The 11,217-nt window shown below is 37.6% G+C and overlaps 3 protein-coding genes across 3 annotated transcripts in view; all 3 read left to right on the plus strand.

Annotated features, from left to right (window-relative positions):
* Positions 1-11,217, plus strand: part of LOC144661647 (lysophosphatidic acid receptor 3-like) — a 668,415-nt gene that overhangs the window by 452,580 nt on the left and 204,618 nt on the right. The window lies entirely within an intron of this gene.
* Positions 3,421-4,663, plus strand: LOC144660381 (melanocortin receptor 4-like). The gene has a single exon (XM_078520990.1). The coding sequence runs from the start codon at positions 3,523-3,525 to the stop codon at positions 4,423-4,425; it is 903 nt and encodes a 300-aa protein (XP_078377116.1). The 5' UTR covers positions 3,421-3,522; the 3' UTR covers positions 4,426-4,663.
* LOC144660412 (melanocortin receptor 4-like) lies at positions 6,977-8,239 on the plus strand. The gene has a single exon (XM_078521030.1). The coding sequence runs from the start codon at positions 7,029-7,031 to the stop codon at positions 7,959-7,961; it is 933 nt and encodes a 310-aa protein (XP_078377156.1). The 5' UTR covers positions 6,977-7,028; the 3' UTR covers positions 7,962-8,239.

Below are 11,217 nucleotides of genomic sequence, written 5' to 3' on the forward strand. Positions count from 1 at the left end.
AATGAATGAGGTCTTGAAAAATTATCGCTTGACGGAAAGGGGTTGTATGTTTTGGTTTGTTTTGTTTCTAGTCAGAGACGTCTAAGCATTATTTCTAAGCCGGATAAAGTAAATTTTTGGCTTGTACTAAAACTTTTTAGTCATAAAAGACTACGATGACACTCAGTAAGAACAAATGTTAAGGTAAGTGAGTTTCTTATGTCAAGTATCTTAATTACAAAATAAATAAATAAATAAATAAATAAATAAAGTGTCTTTATTTCAGTTGATAAAATACATATCAAAATATTAAAAAAAAGAGCTAAATAGTTTTACGTAACATTTTGCTCATAATTTGGAAGTTTCAAAAAGCTTCCTAGATGTCTAAATGTCGACAATTATTTCTAAATCTTATAACACGCTCTCTTAACGGACACTCTCGTAAGCGGACAGCTCTACTTACGGCCGCCTTGTTTGAAACCCCGTTGTAACTCCCATACAAACTCTGTATTTTTACATTCTCGTAGGCAGACATTCCCGTAAGCAGCCGCGGACACTTTCAGAGATTACGACTTAGACTTTTTATTTGTTTTTATGCTCCCGTAAGCGGACACCCCAAAGAAGACAAAGGAAATCCTGTTAACAACTTCTGCATTTTGTTTTTATCAATCAACTTCACATCGCCTTGTAGCAATGATTTTACAATAATTACAGTACCATATTTCAGTGCTTGTTTTGTCGTTATCCACGTCCGCCCGGTTATCGTTAGCTTGGCAAGCTCCCGTAAGCGGCCATATATCCCCTACACCTCTAGTGGCCGCTTACGAGAACCATTTTCGTAAGCGGCCAGCTCCAGTTACGGACACTTTTTCGCGCCCCGAGGGCGTCCGCTTACGAGAGCTTCGACTGTATAAGAAGGAACAGAATGAACAGGCCCGCTTTCACAGGACTGCAAAAATATCAAAAACATGAGATCGTTCCATTCAACAGTTACCAGAACGTTATTGAAAAACATTAAAACTGAATCAAATTGGTCGCGATGAAAGTTTTCTTGATTTTTGATACGCTGAGTCCTTGTACGCGCTTTAATTGTACTGTTAGTTTGATGTGCTTTATACTGCTAGTTTGATGTGCTTGTACATTCTTTACCGTGACATTTTGCCTTTTTCCTTTTCTTTCTTTTGACTTTTGTAGCTTTAAAAGAACTTTTAGATTTTTTGTCGGGTCGAATCGTAGATTTTGTGTGTGGAGCTGAACGTGTGTTTAATTCCTTCAGCCGCTGTGATTGGTTTACCGCGTCATCCGATGAACTTAATGAGAATAAGATATTTGATCACGAAATATAAAATAGATTCCTCTTTCTTTAACGAACGTTTTCGATAGCAATTTCATAAAAGCAATAAACCGCACTTTCTAGGGCTTTACTGGCGTGATAAAACCACGCGGGATGGTATATTGCTTAATGGAGGCGCTATAAATATCTGGCTAAGAAAAGCAGCGGGAAATAAGGCAATAAAAAGTCTTTGCCCCGACAGTATCTAGAATACTTTCAAAGGTCTATAAGGAACGTTTAATAGTCATTTTTAGAATAATTAAAGCATTGTACTTCTTTCTTTTGTACTTTGTTGTTTTTTATTTTTATTTTTTTTTTCATAAAGCTTTACATAAAAGGAACAACGAAGAGCAGAAATTACGGAAAAAATAATTTAAAGATAAAAACGGAAATTTCAGAGTCAAGTCTACAAAACATACAATTTACAATAAATATAGGGTTTACAAATTACTGTAAGTTACAAAAGCACGGGTAATAAATATCGTCACGAGTCAGCTGATAGAAAGAGAACTTATTCATACAATCCTTCTTATACTTGTGGTTAATTTAATTCAGCTATTTGTTGCTCTAAACGGTTTTCCCGTAAGATAAAAAAAAAGGAAAAGTACAAAAAACATGTTTACATTCGATGTCTCAAAATATCAAAATCAAGCCCCAAATAAAGCTGTTGAAAATTAGGCCTGTGGTATTAAGTTTTCCTATGACCCGAAGGTTTTGGTGAAAGGCCTCAAACTGCAAAACCGTTGCATTGTTTCGTGTAGACTCCAATTTTTGTAAGATGACTTAATGGTAAAACGATCTCTTGACGTAAGAACACATTAAATATTTGCGCATTTACGTATTCAATGCGCTTTACATTAAATACTTCAAACCAAGCTGTTCAAACCTGCTGTTCAAAGCAAACAGCATTAATTAGTCATCTCGCTAATTATGTTCCTGTGAAAAGGAAAACATATAAACTGTCTTGAAAAATCTTGTCACTGGCTTATTCAGGGGCGCTTTTCATCAGTTCCATTTATGATAGAGAAAACCTGTTGTTGAGGTGGGAAATCAAAATATGGCGCAGTCCTTTTCAATATAATTTTTTATTTGAAAAGTAAAGGCATTCCTCTTTTGTCGTTTTTACCGGAATTACCTGAATCTATTACCTTTTTGCATTTACGACCACCAAGATACATGAACATTTTTCGATGGTAAGACCCGTTCTATTGTATTTCTGACTGTCGAAAACCCCAATTTTCTATACAAATAGTAAGCGCCCCAGTTTCGTTTTCTTGTTAGAGGTTTTGCTTTTTCCCGATCCCTTTGGTGGAAATCGGTTGCTTCTTTTAATTTGGCAAGCGCCACGCTCTCCATTCTGAGAATGGAAGGGAACCATTGGCAAGAAATTCGCCTTTTTGATATATCGCAGCTGAAGTCCAGCGTTTCCTCCATCTACAACTTTAGACACTGAAATTTGATATCCAGTGCTATATTTTAGTATATTCTTGTTCACAACTAAGATATTGGTCTGAGTAAAATGAAACATTACAGGTTATCAAGCTGTCAAATAAGGCAGATTTAATGGAGAACTCAACTCATTTCAGTGACAAGCCACATTAAGATATTAGATAACAATACAGAAATTCAATATATATCACCTAAAAATGATCTCCTTGCATAAGAAGCGTTAAATGTTCAAACCAAGCTGTTCATCGAACCACTTAACTTTATTTGTTTTAATTCCATTTCCATCATTTGGTGTTAACGGCCTTGGGTTGCGTGAATTTGATCTGTTTGTGTAACAAAGCAAGTGTTAATTTTAATAACTTCAAACCAACCTGCTTGGTCTATTTCTTTGTTGCTCCATTTCGTCATTTCTGACCATGCGATGGAACTCTCGACTTTTCCCTTTAGACAGGTTTGGACATAATTTTTCCTACGTAAATTTATATGAATGATTTACGGAAAGATAAAGGAAGATTTATAAAGGGAACTTGACAGTCCATTTGAAATGGGCTATTTACATACGAAGCCAAATAGGCCGATATGTGAAACATACAGCTGATATGATAACAATAGCGTATTTATGACGCACTTGTAAACAGGTACTTAATGGCTCTAACGAAAATGGAATGGATTAACGACAATAGTTAATTCCCCACTTTTGGAAGGTGAATTGCCTAAAACGCTTTTTATTAACGAAGACTCCAGTCTAGAGTCATCAAATCATGGTTTCCGAGCTCTGTAATCTAAAGTTGGACGAATACATAGCACTTGTTCATTTTCACGGAACATTCATGTTAGTCTTTTGTGTTTTAAACTTGACATTTTCTGTGGTGACAACCTTTGGAAATCTCCTTGTCATTCGCGCGCTGTGGAAGGCTTCCTCCATATCCGCCACCTTGAAGAACTTGTTCCTGAGTCTTGCTGTTTCTGACCTTGCTGTGGGATCGATACCGCAACTAATGCTAGGGGTGGATATCGCAGTTATTTTACAGAGGGAAGCAAGTGAAAACTACAACCTTGACATCTTTTGTCCAGCGGTTATAACCACTTATCTGTTCTTTTTATTTTTTCTGGGTTCAGCATCGTTCCTGACTATAACCGCAATCGCTGTCGATAGATTTTTGGCCATCTCTCTGCATCTAAGGTATAAAGAACTAGTAACTTCAAAGCGTGTGTTTGTAGCACTGATAGTTTTATGGCTAACAAGCGCCATCGGTGCCGCTATATTCATCTCATTTCCCATCTACAATCTGATAGTTGTAGTGGTTATTGAATTATATGGACTTTTCTTGACAACTGTGGTGTATTGTCGCGTTTACAGAGTCGCAAGATATCATCACAATCAAATAATAAGCCAGTGTCAGTTACAGAATGCTCAAGCAATGGAGTTACTCCGACAGAAGAAGTCTGCGATAAATGCAATGTTTGTTTATGTTGTTTTCATTGCTTGTTACCTTCCAAATTTATGCTCTTCGATTTTAATGCTTGCTGACACATCTCGAAGGTCTTTTATGGTAGCTAATCATGTGACACTGTTCATGGTTCTCTTCAATTCCTCGTTAAACCCAATTCTGTACTGCTGGCGATATCGTGAGGTTCGTCATAATCGTGAAAAGCACTGTTAGGAAAATACTTCGCATCAACGCCACCGGCTGATTATCCATACTTTGTTTATATGGTATCGCTGAGCACAATGAGTTGACAAAATATTTTAAGAGAAACGTATTCTAATATGCCTTTGACTTGTTTTAAACCATAAGTTTCCGCTCACGTTTTATAAACAACATATAACAGGGCTCTCATGACCTGTAGCTGTAATTCAACCTTTTCCGTTTAAACAAAGAAATAAAACGGGAATCTTTTATGTGAGAAAGGAGTTTGTAGTGTCAGTTTTTGTTCAAATCGTATCTCTGTTACGGTAAGTATAGAATTTTTTTTTCAATTTCTCCTACTATCTTTACAATGTTGGGCTTTCTTGAATTCTGTCCAAATGTTTAACAATCAATTTTGACGATTTTCCGACCTTTTTTGGACAAGCAAAAAGAAACGAAATTCGAGATGGCAGATGCAAAATGGCAGGCCCCTGATTAATTTATGTTTTCAGTTCCTCGTCAAAGGCGCTTTACGTCCTATTCAAGTTTTTTTCCATGCTTTTTGTATTTATTTTAACCATTGCGTGATTACTTAAGGAGATCTGGCACAGGGCATCCAGAATGATCTAGTAGAAAATAGAGTTAAGTGCTGAAGCACCAGTAAAGTGTTTTTTTTTTTGTAGTCTATTACTGTTCTATTTAAGTCAACGCAGTGGATTATTTGTCCCAGTCTGTTCCATTTGATGTTCACCACGCTTCATCTCTGGATTTCGAGGATAGAAGAGAACTATTCACAAGAAATTCGCCGCTTTTTGACATGTCGCAGCTCTGGTCCAGCGTTCCCATTTAACACTCCAGTACTGAATTTAGGTATCGAGTGATTTCAAATTAAATTAAATAGAATTCAAATTTAAAATATAGTATATTTTAGCATATTTTTTCCACAACTAAGATATTGGTCCAAGTAAAATACAACATAACATGTTGCCATGATTGATGTCAAACGAGGCAGTTTTAATGGAGGACTCAATCCATTTCAGTGACAAGCACGTGCACGTGATAGAGGAGAAAAAGAAAAGAAGATAGCAAACCATACATTAAATATCACTTAATTACATCGTGATATCTGAGTGTAGAAAGCGTTAAATAATGGACATGTTAAAATATCACGTCAGAACGAGCAGTTCATTGGACCGTTTTAATTGCTGGACTTTTTGTTGTCCCATTTCGAACCATGTGATAATACTCCCGATCTTTTTTTATTTGATCATATCCTCACGTGAAAATAATACATAAATAATTTTGAGCTGTTCGGTTAATGAGCATCACACCATCTGAAATGGGTAATTAACATAGGAAGTCAAATATGCCTATATATTAAACAAACATCTGATGTATAACAACAAGATTATAAATTTGACAGTTGTTAGCAGGTACTTAATGATGGTTCTGACGAAAATTGAATAGATTAACTGACTCACTCACTCGCTCAATCATTCTCGTTGTGCCCTGTAACACATAAGGCATCTACAAGGTACTGCCAAGCTGCTCTGTCCTGGACTGATCTTATGATGCTCTCCCATCCAATAACAGCCCTCGTCATCTCTTCCCGTTATGTTGTTCTTGGTCACCTCCTTTAATTCCTTCGTCCCTCTGGAGTCCATGTCAGGGCCATTCTTGCATGTGCTGTAGGATCTTTTCGTAATGCGCGCATGTCCAAGCCATTTTCACCTTATTTGCCGAAGAATGGTGTCCGTAGTTACTTGCCCTGTGGCTTGCAATTATGGGAGTCTGGCGTTAAAAATTTTATTGTGCCAGAAAACTCGCATGATTCTCCTGAGACCGGTTGTATGAAAGGTAGCAAGACTGCGGTTATCCTTGTCATTTTCCAGCACTGTGATCCGCAAAGTAGAACCGATAGAACATTAGTTTGTACAGTCTAAGTTTGGTCTTATGGTTGTAGGTACTGGATTTCCAGATTGGTCTTATGACACGAGCGACTATACAGTCTTGCTTCCCAACGCGACACAATGCCCTGTTCTGTCCCACTGTGCAGGTTGAAAACGCTTCCTAGGTTGGTAAACTTGTCCACATGCTCCAATGCTTGGATGTTTATCAGGATGAATTCCTTGTCAGGACTGTTAGACATAACTGTTGTTTTCCCCATGTAACCTTGAACTTTTCTGTTGCATTTGAGTCCGTGTGTGGGAGGGCAAAGCTAGGTCATCAGCAAATGCCAAGCCTAGGTTCCTGTTTCGTGCAGAGCGTCGACCTGATGCCAATGCGTTGTTGCTCTGTGACATTCTTCATAAGCCAGACTATGATTATGATAAACAGGAAGGCAGACATCACGCGTCCCTGGCGCTTTAGATTAACAACAATAATTACTAATTGACTACTACTTGAAGACCTTGGCGAAGGAAGCCAAATAGGACTATAGATAATTATTAAACAAACAGCTGATGAATGTCAATAAGTTTATATCTTAATGAGACAGTTATGAGCAGGTACTTAATTGTTCTGACGAAAATGGAATAGATTAACTATAATAATTAATTTGCCACCACTTGAAGACGTTGGCGAATAGCCTAAAACGCACCTTGTTGAAGAAGGCACCTACCTGGAGGCATCGAATCATGGTTTCCCAGCTCTGCAGTCTAAAGTTGAACGAATATATAACACTTGTTCATTTTTACGGAACATTCATGCTAGTCTCTTGTGTATTAAACTTGACATTTTCTGTCGTGGGAGCTCTTGGAAATCTCCTTGCCATTCGCGCGCTGTGGAAGGCTTCGTCCCTATCCGCCACCTTGAAAAACTTGTTCCTGAGTCTTGCTGTTTCTGACCTTGCTGTGGCATCGATTCCACAATTTATGCTTGGTGTGAATATTGCATTGATTTTACAGAAGGAAGCAAGTGAAAGCAACAACTTTGACATCTTCTGTCCAAAGGTTTTAACCACCTATCTCTTCTTTTTCTTTTTTCTGGCTTCAGCATCGTTTCTGACTATAACCGCAATCGCTGTCGATAGATTTCTGGCCATCTCTCTACATCTCAGGTATCAAGAACTCGTCACTCCGAAGCGTGTTATTATAGCCCTATTGGGTTTGTGGCTAACAAGCGCCATCGCTGCCTCTATATTCATCTCAATTCCCAACCATAATCTGATGGTGGTTGTGATAATTGAGTTATATGGACTCTTCGTGACAACTGTGGTGTATAGTCGTATTTATAGAGTTTCGAGACATCATCAGAATCAAATACTGAGCCAGTGTCAGCTGCACAATAATCAGGCAATGGTGGTACTCCGAGAAAAGAAGTCTGCCATAAATGCATTGTTTGTTTATGTTTTCTTCATTGCTTGTTACGTTCCAAGTTTATGCTGTGCGATTTTAATGCTAGCTAACACATCTGGAATGTCTATTATGGTAGCTAATCATGTGACAGTGTCCCTGGTTCTCTTGAATTCCTCGTTGAACCCATTTCTTTATTGCTGGCGATACCGCGAGATTCGCCAAATCGTGAAAAGCACAGTAAAGAAAATACTTCGCATTACCGATACTGCGTGATTTTCACAGAGAAAAGATATATACTTTACCACACGGCTGCGGAACAATGCATTGATAAAATATCGTAAGAGAAATTTTAACCTTTTTTAAACTACCTCGACTTATTACTAGCATGATTTTTATATTATAATTTAACCTCTCGTGTGCAAACAGATAACTACAACGGTATTCCTTCCTGTGAGAAAGTGATGTGTATAGTGTCAATGTTTTGGTCACGTCCCATCTCTTCCAAGGTTATTAGGAGATTTTTAAAGTTTTGTCATTTTTCTGTTTTTTTTGTTTTAATTGTTGTTTATAATGTTTACATTAGAGACATTCAGTAGAAATCAATTTTGGCGATTTTGAGTCGTTTTCGTGGAAAAGGAAAGGAAATAGAACATGGCAGATTGAAATTAGCGGATTTGTGCAGAATAAATGTTTGCAATTTTGCGTCATATGACATCCTAACTGACGTTTGGCCACCGCTTAAATAAGCATCTTTAGCTATACGCATTATGTGCCACGCAAGTTTAATTACCATACCGTAAGCACTTAAGAATGTCAGGTACAACAGATCTGAAAAGGCCAGGCTAGTTAAAACCACTAGATCATTTTAAATTAACCCAGTAAATTGATTATTATAAGAACTTCCTTAAAATTCCCGGTGTAAACATTCGGTATAATTCATGGCCTAATTTGTTAAGTGGGGCGAGGAGTCCGAAAAGTAATATAGGCTGGCCTTCTATCAAAATCCTCTGACCCACCCTAGACAATAAATAACGACCGGTTCCTAAAACGTATGAAAAGAACGAACACACTTATTCCTCTCATGCTGTTCTCACATGCACTAGTAATAAGCATTAACGCAAAAAGAGCAAACATTTATGTTTTCTTGTACCCATGCCTATATTTATGTTTAATGGGGATCTGAATGGGAGGTTTAGTGTTAACCCTCGGAGGTACAAGCAAACTCACACCCCCACCATCATACAAGGGGGGGGGGGGTGGATGGAACCCCTCCCCCGGAGTTTTCGTTATATTAAGGCGTAGCGAGATTATTTTACACTGATAAGAAAGCCCTTAGCTTACTCTGCAAGACGACATAATTTAAATCGGCTGTGACGTCATGTGACGTCACGTGACGTCATGTGACGTCACATGACGTCATTTGAGCCGCCATCTTGGATCCGCCATCTTGGATTTCAACATTTTCTTAGAAATTCACAAAATAACGGAAATTGACGCAAAATCAAGCCAGAATGCTTATGGAATGTAAAAATAAACAAATCTTGCACTTCAAAAAACTGGAAAAAATAAAGAAAAATGTTAAAAATGACGATTTTTGGCAAGACAAATATTATGAACAAATGGTTGACATATCAAAATTTCCGTAAAAGATGAATGAACAGCTACTGAAGGTTTCAGCATTATAGATTAAATCGTCTTTTCATAATTTGGAAAAAAACCTTATGGGGGGGGGGTACGTCCGAGGGTTAAGTATTATTTGACCATAATTTTTGTGTTTTGCTGCAGCCGCAATGGCTGCAAGCAAAACACATTGAGAGCTGAAGTTTGTGCCGTAAGGACCGTAAGGTGTAAGGTGTAAGTGCCGTAACAGAGGAGAAATCTGAACTACCGATGTCAATCAAATCCATGAACAAACAAAATCGAAACCAATGAACCGTAGCGCTGATCGCATTCGAAGTTACGGGCCAAAGTATTCGAACGCAAACCACGTTGGACACGTTGGAAAACAGAAAACCGATTTAAAAGTATATCGCATTGGGAAAGAAAACAAACTGTGGCGCGACCACTCCAGTTTTATGAGAAAATTATTCTGCAGTTTTCATCATTTACGAAAAGAGCGAAGACTTGGAACCTCGCCGAAGGTCATAAATATTTTCTCCAAAGGACCGGTTAGTGCACAGTTTGTAAACTTTCGCTTTGAAAATAAACTTACCCTCACCTTGTCTACACTGTCTACAGCATACTAGTACTGTATTAACTCTGAACTTCATATTTTAAAATAAAATGTATGAACGTGTAACTTGTCACGCAAAGACAGCTGGAAAGGAATATATACCATGCTGGTAGGCTGCACCGCTAATTGTAGCTGTATTCGAGCTATATAAAAGACAGCTAGAAACGAATTTATACTAGTAACATCACAATGGGAAAGAAACTTATTCAGTGGTGCACACCGTCGAAAACAAAGAAATATTAAAGGAAGTTCTCATTCACCAGATTCACTGCATCAGATGCAACATTCGTCAGTTCGTGTTTAAATGCGTGGCGACCAGTTTGTTTACTAGTTATTAAAAAATAATACGGTCTTCATTTAATAAACAGTTCATCCTTAAATTTCAGCTTTTCTACGACTGACAGGTAGGTACTATAGTATAAGCCCCGCTAAAATAGCTGGAAAGGGAAAGTTTTTTGAAAAATGAATTTTTGACTGCCAGACGCGCTGGCGCCACATGTTTATTTTGTGAAGATTAATTAAACGCCGTGAAAAATAGAATTTGATGTCCAGCGAGCCACTGCATCTTCGGCTACGCAGTCCTCAGTGAATCCTCCAACTTCACAAATTTCTAAAACTTTAAGAAAACGAACTTTCGCAGAATCAAAAATTGGTCCTTATCGATCTTCCGATCTTGTTGTGAAGACACTGAAATTCGACGAGTGTTCATGCGTGAAGGGATGACTGACGAATGATAATAATTATTTGTAAACTTTCGCTTTCAAAATGAACTTTGCGTTACGTTCAACGCCGTCTTTCTGTTGTTGTACGCCGGTGCGCGTGCGATTATTTATAATTTCTGAATTTTGCATATTTAACTCAGGGTGACACAACAAGTTTGTTAAGAGTTAGTTGTTCCAGTGTTTAATTTGGGTGAAAGTGGTTAAAGAACCACTGTCTTGTCACTAATAAATATATCACATTGAGTTCTTATAAGGTCAATAGATTCTGTCTTTTTCGTTGTTGTTAAAACGCTACCATTGTGACAATGATTCCAAATACACTGAACTAACGGTAACCAGTGAGATAACGCCACTAAAAGAATCACATTGAGTTCATTGAGATTTTTTTATAATGTTAAGAGTTACTGTTTTTTATCAAAGAGACAATCATGTCAGACATTACGTTAACTTACTAGTAATTAAATTATGTTTGCTGTCTTTGATTTCAACATAACATTGATCAGTAAAATTATCAGGATTGAATTAACACAAAGTGACTACAATATAGTGCAATTATTAACCTGCACACAAGTGA

This window comes from Oculina patagonica, chromosome 7 (genome assembly GCF_052425735.1).
Source record: "Oculina patagonica isolate OP01 chromosome 7, crgOcupat, whole genome shotgun sequence".
Classification (NCBI taxonomy): Eukaryota; Metazoa; Cnidaria; class Anthozoa; order Scleractinia; family Oculinidae; genus Oculina; species Oculina patagonica.